The sequence below is a fragment of the Mycothermus thermophilus genome (genome assembly GCF_041956435.1).
Source record: "Mycothermus thermophilus strain CBS 625.91 unplaced genomic scaffold VTJ04scaffold_3, whole genome shotgun sequence".
NCBI lineage: Eukaryota > Fungi > Ascomycota > Sordariomycetes > Sordariales > Chaetomiaceae > Mycothermus > Mycothermus thermophilus.
In genome coordinates, this window is record NW_027191429.1 from 2,140,710 (window position 1) to 2,164,140 (window position 23,431).

General features: G+C 55.8%; 12 protein-coding genes across 12 annotated transcripts; 4 read left to right on the top strand and 8 right to left on the bottom strand.

Annotated features, from left to right (window-relative positions):
• Nucleotides 1-42: 42 nt before the first annotated feature.
• VTJ04DRAFT_4884 (uncharacterized protein) lies at nt 43-1,648 on the top strand (the record flags this gene model as incomplete). The annotated part of the gene is made up of 3 exons (XM_069362938.1): nt 43-93; nt 162-241; nt 316-1,648. 3 exons carry the CDS (start codon nt 43-45, stop codon nt 1,646-1,648), a joined length of 1,464 nt encoding a protein of 487 aa, XP_069219835.1.
• Nucleotides 1,649-7,076: 5,428 nt separating this feature from the next.
• Nucleotides 7,077-7,514, bottom strand: VTJ04DRAFT_4885 (uncharacterized protein; the record flags this gene model as incomplete). Its single annotated transcript, XM_069362939.1, has 1 exon — nt 7,077-7,514. One exon carries the CDS (start codon nt 7,512-7,514, stop codon nt 7,077-7,079), a length of 438 nt encoding a protein of 145 aa, XP_069219836.1.
• Nucleotides 7,515-7,570: 56 nt separating this feature from the next.
• VTJ04DRAFT_4886 (uncharacterized protein) lies at nt 7,571-8,964 on the bottom strand (the record flags this gene model as incomplete). The annotated part of the gene is made up of 2 exons (XM_069362940.1): nt 7,571-7,657; nt 7,717-8,964. 2 exons carry the CDS (start codon nt 8,962-8,964, stop codon nt 7,571-7,573), a joined length of 1,335 nt encoding a protein of 444 aa, XP_069219837.1.
• Nucleotides 8,965-9,994: 1,030 nt separating this feature from the next.
• On the bottom strand, nt 9,995-11,417 carry VTJ04DRAFT_4887 (uncharacterized protein; the record flags this gene model as incomplete). Its single annotated transcript, XM_069362941.1, has 3 exons — nt 9,995-10,550; nt 10,632-11,290; nt 11,361-11,417. 3 exons carry the CDS (start codon nt 11,415-11,417, stop codon nt 9,995-9,997), a joined length of 1,272 nt encoding a protein of 423 aa, XP_069219838.1.
• A 1,243-nt stretch (nt 11,418-12,660) lies between these two features.
• VTJ04DRAFT_4888 (uncharacterized protein) lies at nt 12,661-13,636 on the bottom strand (the record flags this gene model as incomplete). Its single annotated transcript, XM_069362942.1, has 4 exons — nt 12,661-12,960; nt 13,020-13,055; nt 13,118-13,214; nt 13,305-13,636. The coding sequence occupies 4 exons, from the start codon at nt 13,634-13,636 to the stop codon at nt 12,661-12,663; spliced, it is 765 nt and encodes a 254-aa protein (XP_069219839.1).
• Nucleotides 13,637-14,370: 734 nt separating this feature from the next.
• On the bottom strand, nt 14,371-14,633 carry VTJ04DRAFT_4889 (uncharacterized protein; the record flags this gene model as incomplete). The annotated part of the gene is made up of 2 exons (XM_069362943.1): nt 14,371-14,510; nt 14,555-14,633. The coding sequence occupies 2 exons, from the start codon at nt 14,631-14,633 to the stop codon at nt 14,371-14,373; spliced, it is 219 nt and encodes a 72-aa protein (XP_069219840.1).
• A 31-nt stretch (nt 14,634-14,664) lies between these two features.
• VTJ04DRAFT_4890 (uncharacterized protein) lies at nt 14,665-15,231 on the bottom strand (the record flags this gene model as incomplete). Its single annotated transcript, XM_069362945.1, has 3 exons — nt 14,665-14,814; nt 14,949-15,096; nt 15,188-15,231. 3 exons carry the CDS (start codon nt 15,229-15,231, stop codon nt 14,665-14,667), a joined length of 342 nt encoding a protein of 113 aa, XP_069219841.1.
• Nucleotides 15,232-15,606: 375 nt separating this feature from the next.
• On the top strand, nt 15,607-16,494 carry VTJ04DRAFT_4891 (uncharacterized protein; the record flags this gene model as incomplete). Its single annotated transcript, XM_069362946.1, has 5 exons — nt 15,607-15,664; nt 15,752-15,786; nt 15,848-15,939; nt 16,010-16,318; nt 16,386-16,494. 5 exons carry the CDS (start codon nt 15,607-15,609, stop codon nt 16,492-16,494), a joined length of 603 nt encoding a protein of 200 aa, XP_069219842.1.
• Nucleotides 16,495-16,792: 298 nt separating this feature from the next.
• VTJ04DRAFT_4892 (uncharacterized protein) lies at nt 16,793-18,841 on the bottom strand (the record flags this gene model as incomplete). Its single annotated transcript, XM_069362947.1, has 1 exon — nt 16,793-18,841. The coding sequence occupies one exon, from the start codon at nt 18,839-18,841 to the stop codon at nt 16,793-16,795; it is 2,049 nt and encodes a 682-aa protein (XP_069219843.1).
• A 606-nt stretch (nt 18,842-19,447) lies between these two features.
• On the top strand, nt 19,448-20,129 carry VTJ04DRAFT_4893 (uncharacterized protein; the record flags this gene model as incomplete). The annotated part of the gene is made up of 2 exons (XM_069362948.1): nt 19,448-19,661; nt 19,717-20,129. The coding sequence occupies 2 exons, from the start codon at nt 19,448-19,450 to the stop codon at nt 20,127-20,129; spliced, it is 627 nt and encodes a 208-aa protein (XP_069219844.1).
• A 57-nt stretch (nt 20,130-20,186) lies between these two features.
• VTJ04DRAFT_4894 (uncharacterized protein) lies at nt 20,187-21,310 on the bottom strand (the record flags this gene model as incomplete). The annotated part of the gene is made up of 2 exons (XM_069362949.1): nt 20,187-20,843; nt 20,921-21,310. 2 exons carry the CDS (start codon nt 21,308-21,310, stop codon nt 20,187-20,189), a joined length of 1,047 nt encoding a protein of 348 aa, XP_069219845.1.
• Nucleotides 21,311-21,731: 421 nt separating this feature from the next.
• Nucleotides 21,732-22,978, top strand: VTJ04DRAFT_4895 (uncharacterized protein; the record flags this gene model as incomplete). The annotated part of the gene is made up of 4 exons (XM_069362950.1): nt 21,732-21,741; nt 21,797-22,043; nt 22,116-22,198; nt 22,263-22,978. The coding sequence occupies 4 exons, from the start codon at nt 21,732-21,734 to the stop codon at nt 22,976-22,978; spliced, it is 1,056 nt and encodes a 351-aa protein (XP_069219846.1).
• Between the last annotated feature and the right edge of the window lie 453 nt (nt 22,979-23,431).

Below are 23,431 nucleotides of genomic sequence, written 5' to 3' on the forward strand. Positions count from 1 at the left end.
CGGTCTCGCACACTCGGCCTCGGGCCCGACCCCGCCGTCGTCATGGGCGCGTTCCTCTCAGTACCGTTCCTGGCGGTGCCGAGTATGGGCACTGTATGTCGTCTCTCCCCTCTGCCATCGTCGCTCCTGTACGGCGCCTTGACTGACTTGCTTGCTACTAGGTCCTCTCCTTCGCCGCAAGCTGCTGCGGAGCTGCGACGTGCTCCATGGTGTGCCGCGCATGCGGGAAATGCGGTAACAGGTATTCTTCGACAAGACCCGCTGATATCTTGCTTCCTTCTCCAAGCAGGGCTAACCAGAGTTCCCTCACCACAGCATTGCAACCCGTATCGCCTACGCCCTAATCCTTTTGATCAACTCGATTCTATCATGGATCATGCTCACAAAATGGGCCATCGAGAAGTTGCAACATCTCATGCTTGACTATGTCAAGATCAAGTGCGGAGATGGCGACTGCTACGGCTGGCTAGCAGTCCACCGCATCAACTTTGCTCTCGGAATGTTCCACCTCGTCCTCGCCGCACTCTTGCTTGGTGTTCGCTCCTCCAAGAACCCGCGCGCTGCGATCCAGAACGGCTATTGGGGTCCCAAGATCATCGCCTGGATCGGTCTCATCGTCCTTACATTCCTCATCCCCGATCGATTCTTCCAGTTCTGGGGCAACTATGTCGCCATGGCAGGCGCCATGCTGTTCCTCATCCTCGGTCTGGTGCTGCTTGTCGACCTGGCCCACAACTGGGCTGAGTACTGCATCGTTCGCATCGAGGAGACGGATTCGAATACCTGGCGCTTCGTCTTGGTGGCCTCCACCCTCGTCATGTTCCTGGCTTCCTTGGTCATGACTGGTGTCCAATACGGTTTCTTCGCCTCGAGCGGCTGCTCCATGAACCAAGCCGCCATCACCATCAACTTGATTCTCTTGATCGCCGTTTCCGTCATCTCGGTTCACCCCACAGTACAGGCGCACAACCCCAAGGCAGGGCTTGCCCAAGCTGCCATGGTCGCTGTTTACTGCACCTACCTGACCATGTCGGCTGTTGCCATGGAGCCCGATGACACTCCGGAACGCCATTGTAATCCTCTCATCGCCGGCCAGGGCACTCGCACCACAACAGTCGTCCTTGGCGCCATCGGCACCATGGTCACCATTGCCTACACTACTACCCGCGCGGCTACCCAGAGTCTCGGCCTGGGCGGCAATGGAAAGGGGCATATTCGCCTGCCGGATGACGAGGCCGAGTATGAGCACGGCCTGATCACCACGCAGCCTTCTTCCCGTCGTCAGATGCGCGCCGAAGCTCTGCGCCGCGCAGTTGAGGAGGGTGTCCTGCCTGCGGATGCCCTCAACTCGGAGGACGACGATGATTACGCCTCCTCGGACTCGGGCACTCGCGGCAACGACGACGAGCGCTCTAGCACACAGTACAACTACGCCATGTTCCACATTGTCTTCTTCTTGGCTACCGCGTGGGTCGCCACGTTGTTGACAATGGACTGGGATGACGGGCGTGACGATGACTTCGCCACTGTCGGCCGCACTCTTTGGGCCAGCTGGGTTAAGATTGTGAGCGCGTGGGTTTGCTATGCTCTCTACATCTGGACTCTGATTGCTCCAGTGTTGCTGCCTGACCGGTTTGACTTTGATTAAGGGGTGCAGTAAAGTATTGGCTGTTGGTTTGTTTGCTTCTGTTACATGGGAATTGGATGCGGTTTGGGTCGGTAGCGCGATCGTTTCTTAGGGTTGGGGCGCATGCCTTGAGCGGGTTCGGGATTCGTGACGTCTCTGGCTTGTCTGGATGGTTTTGGTTGGTCAGGTATATGGCATTACTTCTCGTCATTTGCTCTTCAAACATAAACATAGCATCAAGATGTCCTTATCTTTGTCCTGTTTGTCTTGTCAGATTTGTTGACCGAGGCTCCTTTTCTTGCCCGAGCTTGTGTCTGATATTCCGAGATAATGCAGGTGGATGTTGTGGAAGCATTGGCACAGCGTCGGAGTTAGAGTGTAAGATAGACGGAGTTAAGTACCTCTCGGTATCAAACATCAGATGACCAGCATGCTGATTTTACCCCCTTATATCCCACAAGGAATCCATGAATTTGTTGACGAGATCAGGGGCGTCGTTGCCAGGGTACTCCTCTCTTCATGCATGGTTCAGCATGGTTCAGCTCTATGTCTCAGTCGTCGATGTCTCAAAGTTCAACCACAAGTGCATTGTTTGCCACGAGATGTCACCACAGCTTCATCCTCTGGGAGGTCACGAGTTGCTTTCCTGTTCCATGTTCCTTCTTTTCCGTCATGCAAGTGTCTCGGGGAATGCATACACCCGCCATTTCGATGTCAGCAAGGAACAGCAGGTCAGGAAGTCAGGGAGGTTGATGCCCGATATTCGGAACAAGTCTGTCAGTTCAGGTTGGCTTAGGCGGTTCCCCTTTCCTCTTCGTTCCCGAGGGAAGAGCGAGGACTTGGTGACCAATGAGATGGGTGACGTAGGCGGGTCGGGTGCAGAGCGTGATGGAGACGTGAGATCAACCACGTTCTACGCCGGTATTGGGGATGGATGAGGAGGAGTGCCGGTTTGACACTTAGTTTGGCTATGCAATCGTTGAGATGAGAGAAGAAGGGTACAGGCAGCGCGGTCAGGCATGCAATATTGAGTGGTTGAGGCTCCTATCCGAGTGCAGGAGCACTCAGTTCCTGACCGCCCCGGCTGACTGTAAACAGATACCGCAAGCTGATGGCATGATGCTGAGCTTGGGTCAGGCACTGAGGCCCCGGATCCGGACTTCGGTGCCACATGGACTGGGACAGAAGCTTGAGTGCAGGTGTCTTTTCAAGAATGGAAGGCATGTTAAGTCTGGCTCCCGGCTGCGGTACTGATCATGAACATGCTGCTAAAGACGCTACTCGCGGGGATCCATTTTGCATACAAAATTCAGGCCTGCACTAACAGATGGTATTTCTGGCCGACTGGGACTCTTGCCATCCAGTCTTTCTCCGAATTGTCCTGACTGGTTGGGTCTGAGTCTCTTGCTTTCTCTGAGGTGCCCATCATGTTAGGTTCTTGCCTCCCACGCATACATTGGAAGGCATCGAAAGCTTCCCGTGTCACCAGTCCGCATCTCCTCATCTGTCAGCATTGAAGGTAAGGTAGGTACGGAGGCTAGGACAAGCACTCAGAACAACACTGCCATGGAGCTCCAAATGGAGGCTTGTCAACCACCAGTATCACAGCTCCCATGGACCAGGGGTGGTGGATGACCTGGACAGTGACAAAGGTGCCTTCCAGGTTATGTGTCTGAAGGTTGGTCTGCAGCCATGTCTCGATTGTCTGCAGGTTTCCGAGGGAAGTGCGGCTGCTTGTTGTTCGATGGCAGGACTAGACACCCCGTCCGGCTTCGTTACCCGAGGAGCTTCGACTTGACATATCCATCTCCAGCATCTTCCCTTGCTTTACAAATAGTACTAGCGGGCTGATCTACCATACAGACTGTCATGATGTTCGTATGATGAAATGTAGACAGTTCTGAATTTTTGTTGGAGAGTGTTTCTTCCCTTTGTGGCCAAGAACATGCTGGTATCGGTACAGTTTCTTCAGACATACCTCCGTTTGACATTCACTTTGCCATGCATCTGCCGCTAGGTGCTGTCACCGGTGTCTCAGATGGCTCACCGACTCGAAGCAAACACCTAGGCCAGACATCGGCTCACCCACGAGACGGAATTCAAGGGCGCTTCCCACTATCCAACAATGTAGAAGTCCCTCACGCCGGCCCGAGCTTCATATTTCGGCCCCAGACCGAGCTTAGCGCAAGACTTAGACAGAACAGCGTCATCTCTTTAGAAGTCAATGCATCCCCTACCTGCCCAGTAGCCAGCGACCACGTCGGTACACGTTTGCATCCTGTTGTGCGATCTGATGACGCCGTGTAGCTTGAATCGCTTGCGTTGTTTTGAATACCTTAGAGTATGTGAGGGAGAGGTTTCCGGCAAGCACGGAACAGCATCGCCCTGATTCTAGGTATATTGCGGTGGTTGCGAAGGGCGATCCCCGAGGACTCTCCGGGCGGCCAACAACTCGGAGTCTTGTAATAGTGCGGCAGAGCCGCCATGATATACCTCCCGGCCCGATTACCAGAGCCGACTCTGCGGCCTATGTCGACATAGTTCACATATGGGTAAGATCCTCTGAAGCCAAACTACTCGGCAGTTGCCAGGCCCCTGGAGTACGAGCAAGGGCTCACAGCTAGGAACATCCCTCCCCCACGTCTCGTCAACGTCTGTGTATCATGGTACGAGAATATATGAGTGAAAGAGAGATCCCGGTGTGTGCGCTCCCGTGCGTTCACGTTGCGTCAAGGCCGGATGATGGCCGAATGAGCCAAGGCCTGCGGCCGCATCCATGGAATTCATTCGGTCCGTATCCGCCCAATCTCCTAGACCGCCCGAGTCCGGGGAAAATACTTATACAAACTTGGGGGCCGTAGGGCGTGAGGCAATGCGGGGGATCTGACGCCTGTTATGGCAGCGTCACCATCGAACTGGAGTGGTTGGAATGGTTGCACAACATATCTTTGTTCGTCATACAAGTCCACTTCTCCAGGTCCAAGCTGGTGTTGAAGGACCAAAACATCCTCCCCGCCCCCCATTCTGTGTCGAAGCCAAGAACGATGTGCGTCACTCCATCCCACTGCCAATAGAGAGCCAGTCGCCAATTCCGGGGATTCAAGACATCACTAACAGGCCCCAGTGCTATGTCATACAGAGCGGGGTCCGACCGAGAGGTGAATGGCAAAGCCGCTAGGGGGCCGGCGGCCGTGAATTAATTGCGTCCATGAAAAGATGGTGGAGGTGAAGCAAGCCGCAGTCCTCCAGAAGTTTGTGTCTGTTCCCCCGAGCTTCCAGCAACCCCAGATGGCGATGCTGTCAACATAGTGGCATGCTCCGCTGCCAATTCATTGCTCTATTCTGGTACAATATTGCATGACATACTCTTCCTTGACTGATTCCAAAGGACGGGGTTACTCACAGGAATTGTATGAGGTAGTCCTGCCATCCCGTATGTCCTCTTATTGTTCGACGGCCAACCGCAGCTCGGAACAGCACGCAGATACCCGGCGCCAGCCCACTTCACCTAAACTCGGGGGACTTGTACGTATATTCTAACCAACCCGACCAGCGCGGGATGAATGTGGCGCCTTAGGTACCTAGGTATACAAGGAAACTTACCAAGTTTCAAATCATCTCACATCGCCACAGCCGGGGTATGTCCGACCGACTGGGGATACGTAAAATCTGAGCGTGGGGTCAGGAGAAGCTCACGCAGCCTTCTAGAATGCATCCAATCCTTTCTCGCCGTCGCTTGCGCGTTGTGTCGGTTCCAGCCTGGAGGGACGTGGGGTGAACGAAGGCTCGCCCGCACCAACGCGGCCCTTGCGTTAGCTTGCAGGATACAGGCGCATCCCAAGCCTTTTCGATGTACATGCTAATTACCAGGTACGATCCTGATATAAGTACATGCCTTTTACGTTACTTCTAGGTTTCCAGACCATACCTGAGGTTCCATCAACTCTGGGAGAGAATTGTCAATGGGACCACAGGGCAAATGTTGCAGACAGCAGAGCATGAACATTAGGAATGTCAGTACTTCCCATGCGTGCACACAGCACTATGAGTATAGGTGCCTAAGTACCCAGAGGTACGTAGGTGAAGGAGGACGATGATCAGGCGGCCTTGCCCTGGACTATTATCCAAAGTACGCCCGACGTGCCGCGCGCGGGCACACTCACACCATCAGGCCAAATACACCACCACCTTGCATACCTCCAGCCAGTTCCAGACTCCAGCCCAGTCTTGGCCACGCCCACAGGCAACGGGACTCGCACCCGAAGGATGCCGAAGGATGCAGCGCCCGAGGATACATCCTGCTATGCCAAACGTTGTGTTCCTTGCGGAGATTGCCGCCTTGTATCTCGCGTGGGGGGATGGAGACGTCACTAAGTTTAAGAGAGATGTTGGTAGTACCCACAGCGCGCGGAATTCGAGGGGTGAACGGAGAACCGGTGACGAGACATCATTGCATGGTAACACGGACCTCGCGGGGTTGGGATTTTTGACTTCCAATGGCTCCATCCAGGACAAACGACGCGATTTGATGGACGAAAGGTCCCGGTCTCTTTGTCACATTGTGGGTAGCTTAGCCGGGGGATAGGACTAATGTCGGGTTCTTCAGATCTTCTCTTCTTCCAACCAAACATACGCCCCCGGCCATTCCAGCGCTTCCGGCCGGTGTCCTGTTGTCTCGCTGCTTTTTCATTGCGTCAAGCGGATGCAAGTCCACCTACCGAAACTGCTAAGGGCTGCAAGGCGTTTGTTGCCCGCAAGATGACCGCCGGTCATGTCACTTAGGGGCTCCTGGGAAAGCTCTGGCACTGCCACCATAGCTAGACTTGTCGGAGAGAAAGTGGCTGGATGAGACAGAACACAGGACATAGATGTAATGGATGGGTAGCCGTCGCATCGAAGCAGTAGCGCCAAGGCCTGAATGAGCATTCTGTACCACGAGACTTCCTCGGGAGCATCTGGGCCATCCCGGTCCGTTGGAGCCAGAACATCTCCTCCCATTTTGAACTAGCATAGAACTGACGGCAGCGCCACCGCCTCTTAGTTGACAAATTTTGGAGCGGCAGGCGGGTGGTACGTACCCATTGATGTCAATCAAGATGAAGCACCCCAAACTGTAGGTAGGTTGGTTGGTTGGTTGGGCTCTGAGCCCCCTTTTCACTTCTCTCTTCAATGATAAACGTACCAAGATGAGCAATGGACGGACAGCAGATGAGGCTGCTGACCCGAGGGAGGGAAGGGGGTTGGTGGGCGGGGGTCATCAAGTTCGTCTTGCACGAAGGGATAAATAGGCCTAGACAGCCAAGTTTATTTTGATAGAACGAGAGAGTCATCTCTCTAAAGATCCTTCTTGCCGACGAGCTAGATATCCGTTCCCCAACTCCCTAACGCCCCAGCCCAACCATGCCTCACAGTGTTAAAGACCAATTCCGAACCAGACACCATCAAAGGTCTACCGATACCAACATACTCCTTCTTCGTCAAGCCTCTTTCCCCAGCTGACATCATGCAGCAACACACCCACAGCCTCTTCCCCAACTGCCGGAGCAGACAATGTCACCCGAGAGCCGTCACTCATGCTGAAACTGTGGAGCTCCGAGTTGAACCCCAGCAATCTCCCCATCAACGAGACACTTATGTACAGCGCAATAGTTGAGTAAGTGACGAGACCCGTCTGTGCGCAGTGACAGAGTAACTGATAGTTTAAGGGATGGAGCCGGACTTCAGGGTGCTGGTGGAACTCGGGGCGTCGAGCGCGCGCTGTTATGATGGCAAACGCGGGTATCTCGTGCTGGAAGCCAAGGCCAAATCTTATGTTTGTTTTTGGAATCCTCCCAATTTCTATCCAAAATTTCTGTTGGCAGCCGTGTTTGGAGCGATGAATATGCATGTGACGATTGTTGTCGAAGTCAATATGCTCATCAGAAATCGAGAATTGTGTTGCGTCTAGGCGGAAGGAGTTTCGCCGTTAGTAGTAGGGCCAGTGGCATGAAAACCATCCATCGTGATAGTCACTGCGCCAGCTTGCACGAGCTTGAGACGGTCTAGTCAGCATGTACTCTTTTCCATATGAATATCGGATTTTCACTTACTGCGCGAGAAAGGTCATCAATCAAGTCGTCAACATCCTCAATACCAACGCACAGCCGGATAAGGTCCTCCGGCATCTGCCTCTCCTGCCTCGTTTTGGCGTCAATGCTGGCATGGCTCATGCGGCAGGGCATGCTGATAAGACTGTTGACACATCCAAAGCTAACGCTGATGCCCCAGAGTCGGGTCGACTCGACGATCCTCTCCGAAAGAGCCACATCGCCGGTTTCAAACGAGAGGACGGCACCGGCCCCGCGGGCCATAGACCAGTGGAGGTCGTACTGGGGGTGAGACTTGAGGCCAGGATACCGGACGCGAAAGCCGTGGGATTCGAGAAACTCGGCAATGCGCTGGGCATTGGACTGCTGCTTCTCCATACGGATGGCCAGCGTCTTGACACCGCGCATAAGGAGGAACGAGTCGTTTGGTGAAAGACCGCAGCCAGTGGCGTTGATGGTGAAGTACATCTTGTCACCGATAGTTGGGTCGTTGCATGCGATAACGCCAGCCATGATGTCGTGGTGGCCCGAGAGATATTTTGTTCCGGACTCATAAACGATGTCGGCACCAACATCGAGGGGGTTGAAAAGCATGGGCGAGAGCATGGTGTTGTCGACAACAACGAGAGCCTTGCTGTTGGCCTCGTGGGTGGCAGCGGCGATGGTGGGGATATCGACGATCTTGATCAGGGGGTTTGTCGGCGTCTCGAGCAGGACCATGGCCGTCTTGTCCGAAATAACACGCTTGACACTGTCGGCATTGGTGGTGTCGACGTGGTGCACCACGACACCCTGATTATTCTTGAGGTAGGTGAGGAGACGATGTGTGCCGCCGTAAAGGTCGTCACCGGTGATGACTTCGTCGCCCGGCTTGAGCAGGCGGGTTATAACGTCGAGGGCACCCATGCCAGAGCTGACAGCGAGCACACGAGTGGCATTCATGATCTTGGCCAAGTGGCGCTCGAGATGGGTGCGGGTTGGGTTGCCTGACCGCGTGTAGTCATATTCGCTCCCACCGTTGGAGGATGACTGCTTGAAGGTGGCTGATTGGTAGATGGGAATGCTGGAAGCACCGTACTGGTCCTTGGTCTCGGTATAAACGAGCTCCGTGGCCAAGGCGTAGCGTTTCCTCCCTGACAGAGGGCTCGATGGAGCGGGCGATGGTGGGAGGGCATGGCCGTCGACGTCGACACGGGCAAGGACCTTGTTAGCAGCCTGCGAAGCAGGACTCAAGCTGTTTGGCGTCGCCATTGTGGGGTGTCTTGGGAGACGTCGGCGCCGTTGAGGGGGTTGCCGAGTATGAAGGAGAGCGACAGAGTACTCAAAGCGGCGTGCTAAGACAATTGCCTGGAGATGGCAGATCCGATGTCGCCACTCGGCAAGAGTCCACTTCTTGCAGAACTCGGCCACGTTCAGAAGCAATCGAGCCTCAGGCAAACGACGACCTCCACCTTGTAGCAGAGGAAAGGAGATGGAAATGAGTGAATTCAAGATGGGGTCCAGTGAGAGAAAGTTTCAAGCCCCAACGTTTCGAGGGGGGCTCGGGAAGGAGGGAGTTGTCCCAAGCGTTGGAGTCATCGCCTCGTGGAACATCACATTCCCGGGGAAGGGCGCCCGACCGCTTTTTCGACCCGAGTCCCGGAGCGGCAGGGGACCCGCAGCGGCTTGGAAGAGAGGTACATGCCCCGGAGTGGCAGAACCAGTGGTGGTCCAAGTACCCGATATCCGGCGGAAACCCCACTGTGGGGCCGGCAGAATGACGTGCTTGCCAGGGGGCGGTAGTTGTGGGAAGCTGCGACTTGCACAGGAAAGGCACACTCGGTCGAACACAGGGCAGCCGTAGGTAACCAGGGAAACTTTGGAAATGTATTTTGTTTGATCGTGATCCGCTCAACGACTTGGACTGCCTAGCTTTGTGTCAGGCCAGTAACCAGTGCCCCTGGCATGAGGCAACGTTGTACAACACCGGCCTGCTTGCGTCTTGTTGGTTCGTGGGCAGAGAGTTCAGAGCGGGGGACTTGTTTGCCAGACACTACCGTATGCTCGACAAGACGTAACCGTTGAGCGATATCACGTCGTCGGCTAAACATGACGTCGAAGCCATGGAGAAGAGAATCGCACTTCATTTATCTGGGTATTACTCTATGCGACCTTGTCCCGGTACCGTGTCCCATTCCCATTCATACAATCGACTTACTGTCAGCCATCATCAAAATGATCCAAGATTGACCTTTGCCCTGGTTAACACACGATTTGTAAGCAACTCGCAGCCATCACCAGTCTATGCCGATGCCGTGATCCGGTCGTTCTCCTCCTCGTCCTCAACCTCCTCGTACCCATCGCTGGACAGTTTCGACTGGTTTGTCGACGTTGTGTTGATAGTGCTAACTGCGCGTGAATATGTTGTTGGCTCAGCAGGAGCGCGGGCACCGCGGCGACCGAAAAAGTCCTCGGTGCGGATTCCCCGCACTTCAGCAGGATTCACTGCCGACATTGCCTTGCCAGAAGCGCGGTGCTGCCGAATATACTCCCGCATGGGCGCCATGGCTGCATCGCGGCACGCCTCCTTGATATCGCTGCCCGACATGCCAGCCGTGACACGTGCGATGTATTCGAGGTCAAAATGCTCTGGGTCGAGCTTGGAATTGCTGAGCACCAGCTGCAAGATACGCCGGCGCTGCTGCAAGTCAGGAAGCGGAACGGGGAACTTCTTGGGCATGCGACGGAGGATCGCCTCGTCGATATCATTGATGCGGTTGGTGGCACCCAACACAACGATTCGGTTTGGCACGCCTGCGGCGTTGGTGGACGTCAGACCATCCCAGAGGGTCATGAATCTATGTTTCGATGTTAGCATGATTTGCGACACAATGGGTAGACAATGCATAAGACGCAGATAGAGCCCCAAGTCTACTTACTCGGCTTTGACCATGCCGCTCGCCTCGTGTTCCCCACTCCTCCGCGTGCCCAGGACGGCATCGATCTCATCGATGAAAATGATGGCCGGCTCAAGCTTCTTGGCCAGAGAAAAGACGGCGCGCACCAGCTTGTTGGAGTCACCATACCACTTCTCCGTCAGGGTGGAAATATGCAGATTGATGAAAGACGCGCCGCTCTCATGGGCCACAGCCTTGGCGAGCATCGTCTTGCCACAACCGGGGGGTCCGTACAGCAGCACACCTGAAGGCGCCGCCAGCAGCGCCCCGCCGTGCCGGTAGAGGTGTGGCATGGTCAGCGGGTAGATGATGGACTCCTTGAGCTCTTCGATAATGTCCTCAAGCCCGCCAATGTCGTTGAATCCCACGGGAATGTCCTCGGGCGCAACCACCTCTAGGGCCACCTGGTTCTCATACTCGTTGAGCACTAGGTCTTCCACCCGTGGCCGCGATCCATCAGTGCTGCCGTCTTCGTCGCCAAAGCCCAAATCATCATTATTCTCGAGGCGTCGCTTTCGTATCCTCTGGAGGTTGGCCTTTGCTTGGATCCGCGCTTGTTCGTGTTTCTCGCGATCCGGGTCAATCAGCTTCCCGACATACGGCGCTACGATGTCTTTAATGATAAAGAATAGCGCTAATGTCTGGAGCAGAAGTTAGCAAACCGCCGCAGTCAGACAAATCCGCAGAGCTGATGGATGGGTGTCCACGTACACTCGCCGCGAAGGCAAGACCGGATACCAGTTCTCTCGCCCGTTTCTGGTCGCTCATCTTGTTATCTGTTGCCAACGATGGGGTTGCCGCGGTCCAGCAACCAGGTCGCAATGGCTTGGAAGACGTATGTTTAAGGCCTTGAAATGCAAAAGATTGTTTTCTGGCGATGACGTTGATTTTTGGGGGGGTTGGTTTATGGAAGTGCAGGTGCTTGCAGCCTTGGGGCGTGTTTGTTGGACAACAGATGACAGACGACAGACGACGACGCATCGTTGACGCTTGCGCCGAGGATGCAGATCGAGCGCCCAAAACCTGCCATGTGGTTCGCCCCACTGGCCGAAGTGGGTCCCTGACAGCCCCAAAATCGGGCCCAGAAGGCTGGATTCCTGACACTGGAGGCTGGGGGACAGATCAACCAACAAGACGCAAATATCCCAACCTCATGCTCATGGGGGACACAAACCGCATGCAATTCATCAGGACAACATGACCTGAGTGAGCTTCCGACGATGTTTTATCAATCGAACTTGGGGAAGGGTATCCAAGAAACTCTGGGGTTGTGGCAACTTTAATCCAGCGCGTATCAGACTAAACCCCAACCCCAGACTGAACGCTAACCTGAACCCTTAAGCTTTGGATCCGCTCCTCCCGGAAAAGTCTACCTCGAACGCATAATTCACCATCAGATACATGGAGCAACCCTCTCTTCATTCTCCAAGAAATTCCCTGACCGGTTGACCTTAACCTCCCATAAAATGAGGCTGGGAAGTGGGCACAATCCATCACCTCTGGAATGCCTCCTTTGATACCTTCGAGGTCCCCGGTGTCCAGGACTTGCACCAGATTCTTGTTCTTGGACAGTGACATCGCAGAACGCACCTTGAGCTGCTTCTGCTGACATAAGACGGGCAGGCGGGCCTTGAGGTCACCCAACGGGAGGGAGATGGGCTTGTCCGACGTAGGTGCCTTTTCCTTCTTCAAGCCCCTTGTGCCTGCTAAGCCAGTCGCCAACTGAACTCATGACGCTCGTTGATGAAATCATTTCTAAGGTCTCAGAAACCCGAAAAAAAATATATATGGAGGGTGGAATATGTGGACTTTCGTCGGGAGAGCAAGGGCACAGTTCGGACGGGATAAGGCAAAGGCAAAGTCAAAACCTTCTGTCCATCCACTGCTCAAAAGAAACGAATTTTTAACTCGGATACTATTGATGATCACAAAAGGATCAATCAATATGAGAAGACTGTGCGTATGTTCATTGCGCCTCACTGACCCCATTTGCCCTCGCCTCAGTTCCCTATCATGTCTTTTCTGCTCTCCTCTCTGTTGGCATCGGAGCATTTGCAACACCGCCCGCTTGAAAACCTTCTCCTCCCTCATCTTGACCCCCTTCAACGGGCTGGCCTTCGTCCTTGCGACCGATGATCACATTCCCTGCCACCAACATGGCAGCGCCCAGCCACCACAACGGCGGCAGTGCTTCGGAAAATATGGCAGAGCCCAGGAGAGCGGTGAGCACAAAGTTTGCCGACGTGTTCATGATGGACACTTGAGTGGTGGAATGGCCGCGAGCGAGTGCCGTTGTGAAGAGGGTCCACATCTATATGGCTGTTAGGGGGTGCGCAATAAGGGAGCAAGGACACGGAGAAGACAACTCACCACGCCGTTGAAGGTAAGATTCAGAGCGAAGAAAGCCTGTTGATGGGAGACACTGGTCAGTAATCTCGCACCGGCAAGCGGATAGGTGATCAGCGTACCCCTCGGATGGCCAGCTCGACGACATTCCCTGCAGTCTCGAAACCTAGCAGGTGAGAAACGGCTGCGGATAAGCGGGTTGTGAGCTCCGTTGTGGTCCTACGTTGCGTAAAAACAGGAAAGACGCCCAAACGGTTAGCGCATGCAGTGCGAAGCTCGACCTTCAAAGGCTCTCCCAACGTCACTCACAATTTGGCAAAGACGCCATTAAACGCAGCACACGCCCCGCTGGCCAGAGCGAACAAGATCCATTGATTCCGTTGCATCCAGCTCAATGTTTCTGATGGTTGTGCTGATGGTAGTGATTGCCCGTCAACCGGAAGCAATGGAGCCCGTTCGTCAGGGGATGGCGCCATTTCGCCCTTCTCATTCTCACTCGCCGGCGTCGCTGGTTGGGTTTTCCTGTGGCGAGCTGCAGAGGTTGGAACAGCCGAAGAAGCGGCTGTCTCGGACGGTGATGGGAAAGAAGGATCAGGTGCAGGAGCCCCGGATTGGGGCTTGCGCGGACGGAGGGTTGGCATAGCTGCACGGTCCGGATTGGGTTCCGTTGAATGACCGACGGTGGATACAGAGGAGGAGATGAGACGAGGTCGCACTGTCCTGGGATTTGGCCGGGAGGACGGGAGATAAAATGTCGAGGCGATCAGCGGGCCTAGATGGTGGGCAATATTGCCACTTTGTGTGATGTTGAATTGGATGTCAGACTGGATGTTGGACTAAAGTGGTGATTTGGTCGATGGCGTTTTGGAACTTTGAGCCACGAGTTTCAGGTGAGGGCAGAGTTGATGTTTGTGCTCTGTAGAGGTTAAAACCTGACAAATTCAGGGTAAATTGCAAGTATATTGGTCAACAGAAATGCGCCTCATGGAAATTCAATAACGTAATGGCACCGTTGTTAGTAGTGTATGCAATGTTGGAAGAGCTCAGAGTTTGCGAGCGTCGGTGAATAGTGTGGATGAACGATGGACGTTGACGCTGCAGCGGAAATCTCCGAGTTAGGCTAGGGGCTGCAACGATCCAACCGAGCAGGGGGTGAGGAGGCGACTGATGGCAGGCTCCAAGGCATCAAAACACGCCGGCAGCAAGTACTTGGACTCCGAAGTCCACCGTACTTCTCAATACCCCATGGATACAACGGAAGGGCCAAATATTCGCGAATATCACGCCAGGAGCCCTCTGACATTCACTCAACTTCTCTCATGTCCCATGCAAGCGAATGCTTCGCTGTTATCTTGGGTATAAGTAAAAGCTGCGTCTAAAGCCGGAAACAAGCCCGATAACGCCATCCGAAATCGCCCAGATATTCCCGTCCGAACCCAACGCCAATTAAAAATTCCTCAGAAACAATCAAAGGCTGGGCTCTCATAACGCCCTTAGCAAACCTGCCACCGTGCTCTCGGTCTCAATCATGCACGGAGCTGCTCAGAGTATAACTCTACTAAACCGGCTCCTGCTTGATGGCCTTGGTGCCTCGTCCCTTCGTGGCCGTAGAGACGCTCGACCGCCGGTTGCGCCCATTCTTGCTGGGCTTCTCGGGCTCGGACAAGGCCTACTTGTCCTCGGCCTTCTTGGAGCTGCAGCTGACGATCTTAACTTTATCAGCTTGGATAGTTTGGGCGCCATTGTCTAGCTTGAAAGTGACGTTCCGGATCAGAAATGTCCAGACTTCATCGCAAAACCGGTAGGTATCGAGAGATCCCTGACGTCGGGCAGCATATCTGTCAGCCGTGTGCCCAACCACGCAATTCCCAAGCATGTCTGCTCGCTTCCAGCACTATCCGCCGGACACCACCGCTGGCGCCGCCGCGCTGCAATCCACGGGGTCATAGTCACCTTGAAGGTCAAGCGCGCCTTGACTTTTTCCTGCAAGGTCTCGGCGATGACCCGGTCAAACTGGGTGAGAACCTTCATGGCGAGTTGCGGATCAATTCTCTCCTCCCCAATCAGTTCGTCGAGAGAGTCCGTGAGCGCCACACCAAGGCTATCATCAACGAGAGAAAGGTCAGCGACACGAGATTCCTGGGTCAATCCAAGCAAGCCATGATTGCACGGCCGATGGAGGCAGTAGCTACCTTCCGTGCCGATAAAGATCGTAGTAATTGCTCGGTGCCGCCATTGTGTCTAAAGTCGCAGCGCTTCGGAGCTGCGGCCGGATGGATAGGGAGTCGTAGGAGGTGAGGCGACGAGTCGGTGGATTCCAGGTGAGATGTCGAGGGGCAAGTTGACTAAACGCGGAAGCAGGCGAAAGGAGACGGAGTCATGACGACACGCGCACTGTCACGTGACTGATTCAAAGCAGACCCACATCACAGCCCAGCCCACGCGGCATCGGCCTTGGCAGTTGCTGGCGGCGCGGCTGCGACTTTGGAGTGATTGCTGCTGCTGCAACCATTCCAGGTCACGAACGCCTGCATTTGGACCAGGCAACGTCAACACCAACCTCGCAACCCCCATTCTCCCAGTTTGCCCACAACACAACGGTTCCAGCACCATGAGCTTAAAATACGGCGTTGGCGGGATTGGTTCAACCTTGGCCGTGGTGGGAGCTTGTGAGTTGCACTGATTTATTACCGCAGAAAACGAACACCCCGGATAGTTGAGAGATTCGAGGACACTGACAGCATTCCGTTGCGCAGATATGCTCTTCACCGGCAGCGGCGAGGCTTTCAATGTAGGCTGGCCATCGACAGAATCCTTTGTATGCACCATGCTCACCTAGCAATCCCCGATAGATCGGCGCCTTTCTCGAATCCGTCTCTCCATACGCCTGGGCTGACCTAGGCATTGCGCTTTGCATCGGTCTCTCCGTCGTCGGCGCGGCATGGTACACAACCCCAATGCAAACGCTCGAGATATCTTCATCACCGGGATACTAAGACGAGGGGATTTAACAGGGGCATCTTCATCACCGGCTCATCCATTCTCGGTGGAGGCGTGCGGGCCCCGCGGATTCGCACCAAGAACCTCATCTCCATCATCTTCTGCGAAGTCGTCGCCATCTACGGCGTCATCATGGCCATCGTCTTCTCCGCCAAGGTTAACCCGCTCCAGGGTGAGGCCGCATATTCCGCCGACAGCTACTACACGGGTTACGCGCTCTTCTGGGCCGGTATCACTGTCGGCATGTGCAACCTGATCTGTGGTGTGGCTGTCGGCATCAACGGGAGCGGCGCTGCGCTGGCCGATGCTGCTGATCCCACTTTGTATGTGTCTCCCTATCTGAAATGGTCTCCCAGATGGTAGAATGGTCATTAACCAACAACCTCGCAGGTTCGTCAAGATGCTCGTCATCGAAATCTTCAGCTCCGTCCTGGGTTTGTTCGGCCTCATTATTGGGCTCCTTGTTGCAAACAAGGCGACAGACTTTGGCAGCGCATAGGTACCGCCGTCCAACCTCAAGTTCGCTCAAGGACTTATAACCACTACCGCTTTACCATGAATCAGACACTCAACGGCATCCTATTAGCATGCGAAAGTCGTCTGTGTTTCGTCATTTTACCGGCGTTATTGTTTGGAAGGGGGATAGGGACGGTCAACGGGCACGGTCGGCATCTTTCATCATCTCTCCAGTGTAAAATGACTGCGTGTACAGTGTACAGAAGAGGTTCGTCAGGTTATTATATATGGTAATTGGACAGACACACTTGAGTTGATGCACCTGTCCCATGTTACATTCTTCACAAATCACTGTGCAGGTTTCCTATCAGCAAAGCCTCCACCCTCGACGCCTTGGGCAGCGGTTCAGCTCCGGCGGGCATGCAGAGCAAGGCGTTCGCTCCCTTCATACTCCCCACTTTCGAACTCCTCTGGCCACCTGTGCTAGTGGCAAACAGTACCCCGTCCCGGCCAACTGACACAACGGCGCGGTGGTATTCCGGGCGCACCTTGTCCAAGGGGAAGTCGTGTGACAGCACCACCGGTACCCGCGGAAGTTCTGTCGGGGAGATGCCTGACATCTGGCGAAGAGACGGTAGCACAAATAAGTGGAACGTCACCAGCGCCGACGCAGGATTTCCTGGCAGCGAGAAGATGACCCTGGTGACTCTCTCGCCGGCATTGTTCTTGACCGGCACGGTGGCAAAAGTGGTAGGTTTGCCAGGCTTCATGGCGACGCGGCCAAAGTGGATGGTTCCGCCCAACGCGCGCTCAATGGTAGGCTTGAGCAGGTCCAGCTCGCCCATTGATACGCCACCCGTGGTGATGACCAGGTCAACACGGCGCAGAGCGTCGCGGAGAACCTCCTCGAGAGACCCCGCCTGGTCCTTCGCAATCCCCAAGTCCACTACCTCGTAACCCCATTCCCTTGCCGCCGCGATCAGTCCGGGCCGGTTGGTATCCCGTACCTCGCCCATCCGGAGTTCTCCCTCCCGATCGTGCTCCACAATCTCATCGCCTGTCGACAACACCCCAACGACCGGCCGGCGGAACACCTTCACCTCTTTCACTCCAACCGAGGCCAACAACCCCACCTCCCCACCCACGGCAGACACCTGCTCCCCCTTCCGCAAAATCAACGCCCCTTTCTCGACATCACTCCCCACCTCCCGGATGTTCTCCCCCTCCTTGACCCCCTCAGCAAAGATCTCCACCTCTTTTTCCTCCTCCCTCCCATCCTCAGTGGTCGTCGACGAGACAAGCTTCGTATCCTCCACCATAATCACCGCCGTCGCTCCCTCCGGCACCGGCGCGCCGGTCGTGATTCGCGCGACCTGGCCCAGCTGTAATGGCCCTCCACCATTGCCGCCTCCGCCTTCCGGAGCGGCATGCGAAACTGTGACAACAGGATACACCACCCCTCGCATATCCCCGCCGGGGGGCACCACGACGGCGTATCCGTCGACGATGCTCGCGCGGAATGCTGGGACTGGTTCGGGGGCGTGGACGTCCTCTGCTATGACGGACCCGGTTAATGAGGGGGTGACTTTGGCGGCGGTGATGTTGGGAGATGGGGTGTGCTGCTTGATGAGTGCTATGGCGTCGGATACGGAGAGCATGGGGTAAGGGGATTTGCGTTGGCGGCGTGTTGGGCCGAGGGAGGGGTCGTTGGAGAGGGGTTGCTGTTGGTGGTGGTGGTCTTGGGTGTGCCGGACGGGAGCGGCGTGGCCGTGTCCGTGAGTGTGGCCGTGGCTACAGGTGTGATGGTGATGGTGGTTATGTTGTTGGGGTTGTTGGGTGGTTGAGCTAATGCCGGCATCCTTTTCAAGCGCCTTCACGCCGCCCACATGCAAGGCGCGGGAGTCGCCGCCGGCAGCCTGCTGGCAAGCGTGGGGTAGGGTTTTGATCACGGCTTGCAAGTTCTCGCGAGCACCCTTAGGCGAACCAGGAAGGGTGATGATGACAGTCCGGTTGCGCACGCCGGCGACGGGCCGCGACATCATGGCGAAAGGTGTGACAGCCAGGGAGGAGGCGAGCATGGCATGCACGAGGCCTGGGGCCTGCTTGTGTAGAAGAACGGAGACAGCCTCGGGGGTGTGGTCAGCAACGGAAAATCCTGTGCCGCCCGTCGTGATGACCAGATTGACGGGGTCTGGTCCATCAGTCCAGAGAAGGATCTGGCGCTGAATATCAGTTGTAACATCGCCGACGATCTTGGTCTCGACGACATGCCAGCGGCCGCCACCGTCCTGGTCAAAGACGGCGCGGAGGGCAGCCTCGGCAGCATCGGTTGAGGGGTCGTTGGCTGCCGTTGTCGAGACGACAAGGATGGCTGCTTTTAGAGTCGCCATTGTTGATGTAAGGACCTCGGAGATGAGGATCCGAGATCAGGTTGGGGTGACGGGAGCTTTTGAAGTTGGAGGTTGATACGAGAGCCCCGAAGTGTGGGGTTTCGGAAAGCTCAAAGAGAACCCCACGTCGATCGGCGGAGCTCCCCGCGCCCTCCGAGGACATGGCCGGAGATGCATCCGCGGGTCAGCTTCGGAAACCCAGCGCGAAAACTTCAGGTCCCTTCTGCATGCTACACCTCAAGCGTGGGGCTAGTTCCAGGTATAAGTGATTAATCGGCAGGGCAGTTCGTCTGTCTGTCAAAACCACAGCACTGAGAGGTATGCGAGTGATATTGGGTTTATTCTCATCATTCGGGACAATTCTTTGGAAAGCATCCAATTGGAATCAGGAATGCCATTAATACCTCGTTGAGCTAACTCATGATGTTTCCATCGAGTGTTGGCCTTGTTGATGGATGGTGGGGGTCTACTTTGTATATGGAAATTTCTTATCGATAATGAGCCTGGCTGCTTGAATCATCCACAAACGCGACCTCTCCACGTCCTCGCTCACCTACCTCCAATCTTCGATCTTCATCTCACTTCAATTCATCCATCGCCGCAACCATGGTCCGCCAAAAAGATAGATATCTTTTGGTAAACATAATTTACAACGATGTCCCTCCCAGCCAAGCCAAGGACCCCGTTCCCGACCTGCTTCTGTACAACCAGCCGACAACCAGTGAGCTGAGACCTCAACACCTGCTCAAGGCAATACGGAGCGAGGTTGCCGCCCTCTTTGGCGATTGCGGTTCTGGGGCTATAGAGCGTAGTTTACAAGGTGGCCAATTCCATACCTATCATGCCACATTCATTGTGTCTAACTCGCTCCCCAGTGAAATACCTCTCTCCCGCCACATCCACCTTCATCCTCCGCATCTCGCGCGCCCACTACCGCCTCGTCTGGGCCGCGCTCGCCTTCATGAACCAAGTTCCCGTGCGCGACGGCCGCCCTTGCGTCTTCCGCGTCGTGCGCGTCAGCGGCACCATCCGCAAGATCGAAGAGGAGGCCGTTCGCCGGGCCAAACTTCTCGTCCGTGCCGCCCGCGCCGAGATAGCCGTGGCTGCCGGTACTACTGGCCCGAGTGGATCCTCGCCCGCCGCCGCGTCCAATGCCCTCACGACGCTCCTGCGGACTGATAAAGATCAACCGCGCAGGGCACTGCCAGCGGTGGCGGTGATGCAGGACAGTCTCGGCGACGAAGACTCGCCGATGGCTGTGGACAGTGAGGAATCCGACTCGGGATGAAGTCGGCTAAAAGGGAATCTGCTTCTTTAGGACAAAAAAGAGTGCGAGGGTAGCCTTTCACTTCTTTTTGCGCACTACTTTAATGCCGCTATCGGGAACCGGCGTCGGCCGCAACGCTTCGAGCACATCATCGCCCATAACCTCCTCGGCAGCCTCGGCCTTGGCCGCCATGATGCGCGCCTGCTCCTCCTCCTCCTTCCGTTCCAGCTCGTCCCAGTACTCTTTATTGTCGATCCACCTGTCCTGAGGGTCCTGCGCATCCAACAGCGACGACTCATTGCGCATTGCCACCTGCCATATGGTATCGTTGGTCCCCTCAGCGCCACCAAACACGTATCCGCCCGCCCGGTCGATTACTCGCAAAAGGTGCATCATGCTCTTCTTGTTCTCCACGGCTAGGACCTCGAAGCTGAGAAGACCAAAGTTGGAAACCAAGTCGGCGATGGCCTGGTTCAGTCGCGCGAACTGCTCGCTGCGCATCGCGGGCGCCTCGGCTTCAAGGCAGGGGATGAGGTATGATAGGTCCTGGACCTCGGTGTAGAAGTCGAGGTTGAAGGGTAACGGGTCGTATTGCGAGATCTTGTCGATCTTGGTGAGGACGTTGATGTGCGGGAGGTCCATCTGCAGCATGGCTCGCAGAGCCAGGAGGAGGTTGGAGATGTAGAGCGACGGTTGCGTGAGGCAGAAGCAATCGGAGAGGTGGACGCATACAAGCTAGAATGGTATCTCCTGTCAGCGCCAACCCGAAGATACCACGCGCAACGGAGGTAACATCTCAATCGGATTCATACCCTGTACCCCATCTTCTGCAACTTGTAAAAGATGTTTCGCAACGATGTATGGTGCGTGTAAATCTCCACCTGTCCAGGACAATCAAACAAGATATAATCCTCCCCCAGCTCCTTCAGTCCCTCCTCAAGCCACTCAAAGTTGTACTCGAGCTGCTCCAGCGCGTACAGGATCCCGCCGTTGGGGCCCAGCCGGTCGTCCGACATGATCTCCTCGAGCGTGACGAGGTCGCGGATGTCGAGGGCGCATGGGTAGTTGGTGCGGTCGTTGGCCGGATCCAAATTAACCACCGAACACTGCCGGCCGATGGCCCCCAGGAACTGGTGCATGCCGTCGCAGTATGTGCTCTTGCCCGCGCCGGGGCTGCCGAGGACGAGCTGTCCAAAGGGCATGGTGATGGGTGACTTGTGGTTGCGCGGAGCGGTTCGTGTGGGCGTTATTCGAGAAGCGTCGAGAGCTGGTGGTTGAGCAAGCTGACGGCGGCGACACCTAGTTGAAGAGGACCTCACTCAGAGTTGGATGGTAGCTGGAAGCTTCTAATGACGTGCGGGAACTGTACCCCAAGTGCTCCAAAGTCAAGGTGCCCCGCCATGAACTTCACCCCACATTGGAGTGGATCCGCTCGACCCCAACTCAAATTAGGCGGTGTGTGGCGGCAGAATTTTATCCTTGTTTACCGTTGCTGTGTTGCCCCAGTTCCAGCCCGAACTTCCGGGTTGCTGTCGCTGCGCATTGGGAGCTCAATTGTTGGAGCTCCCCCACAGCATATCCCATCCACTCCAATCCTTCACAACAGAACCACCACCGCGCGCCATGGCTCCAGGTACGTGTTATTCTGTGTTTTTCAGATTATTCTCCGCTAACCTGGTCCAACGCAGCAACGCAATTCGAAGTGGCGCAACCGCCCCAAGACGCCATCTCGGCTCTTGCCTTTGGTCCCAGCTCGTCCAGGCGATTGCTCGTCTCATCCTGGGACAAGAATGTCTATCTCTACGAGGTCAACAGCAATGCCGACGAGGCAACTCTAGTTCGGACCTTTGCGCACCGCGCCCCTGTGCTGGATGTCTGCTTCGGCGCCACCCAAGACGAGGCATACACAGCCGGAATTGATCACCAGGTCAAGAAGTGAGCTTCTGCTGCTCTCCCCTTTCTGCGCAACTACATCAAGGAGCATTATTATTAACCATACAACCATAGGATCGATCTCGCGACCGGTGACCAAGCTGTCCTGAGCAAGCATTCCGAGGCCGTCCGCTGCGTCGTGTTCAGCCCCGAGCATTGTTCGTCCCCCCTTCCACCCCCTTCATCACCACCTCAGACTAACATTTACCTCCCTCCCCCCAGCCATCCTCGTCTCCGCCTCCTGGGACTGCACCCTCCACGTCCACAGCACCGCCAACCCCTCCCTCCCCGTACTCACCATCCCCTTACCGGGCAAACCCCACGCCCTGGCCGCCAGCCCGAGCAAACTCGTCGTCGCCATGACCGCCCGGCTCGTGCACATCTACGACCTCCCCGCCCTCGCCTCCTCCGTCTCCTCCCAGTCCCAACAGCCGCCACAGCCCTGGCAACAACGCGAGTCCTCCCTCAAGTTCCTCACCCGCGCCGTCGCCTGCATGCCCAACGACGCCGGCTACGCCACGTCCAGCATCGAGGGCCGCGTCGCCGTCGAATGGTTCGACGACAGCGCCGAGTCGCAGGCCCGCAAGTATGCCTTCAAGTGCCACCGGCAGCCCGCGCCCGAGGACGAGGGCGGCGGCGACATCGTGTATCCCGTCAATGCGCTCGTGTTCCACCCCGTGCACGGCACGTTCGCGTCCGGCGGCGGGGATGGGACGGTGGCGCTGTGGGATGCCGAGGCCAAGAGGCGCATGAGGCAATACCAAAGGTTTCCGGAGAGCGTGGCTGCGCTGGCGTTTTCGGGGGATGGAAAGTTGTTGGCGATTGGTGTGTGCCCTGGGTTTGAGACGGGCATGGAGGATTACGATGGGGCGGGCAGGACGAAGTTATTTATTCGGGAGCTTGGAGAGTCGGAAGCCAAAGGGAAGGGGCCCAAGTAATATATCTATGTCCGGGGCCAGGGTTGTGTGTTGTTTGTATGGATATCCTCCTTCATATCAAGACGGCTGGGGCTCGGCGTTGTGGGAATATTAAATCTATTGGTCTTTGGTGTCGTCGCAACCTTCTTCCCCCGTATCCCGGTGTATCTTGCAGCTACTTTGTGTGAAAGCTCGAGAAATCAGACATGAGAGCTCCATGGTATCTTCCTAGCAATCGTCTTGAGGGCTCGCAACCCGAAGCCATCCACCTCCTGACACTCTATCACTGTGTCAGTGCCCTTCTCCTGGTCAGCTTTGGTCCGCATCTGTGTGCAACCGGTTGATCCAACCCCGTCTTTCCAGTCGTCGATTTGGCCCTTGCTTTGCGAGACTTGAGGGGAGTGCTGGTTTCCTGCGATACACTCAGGCTGCGTGTTTCCTGTGGCGGATGACCAGCCTGTGATTTCGGCGGGG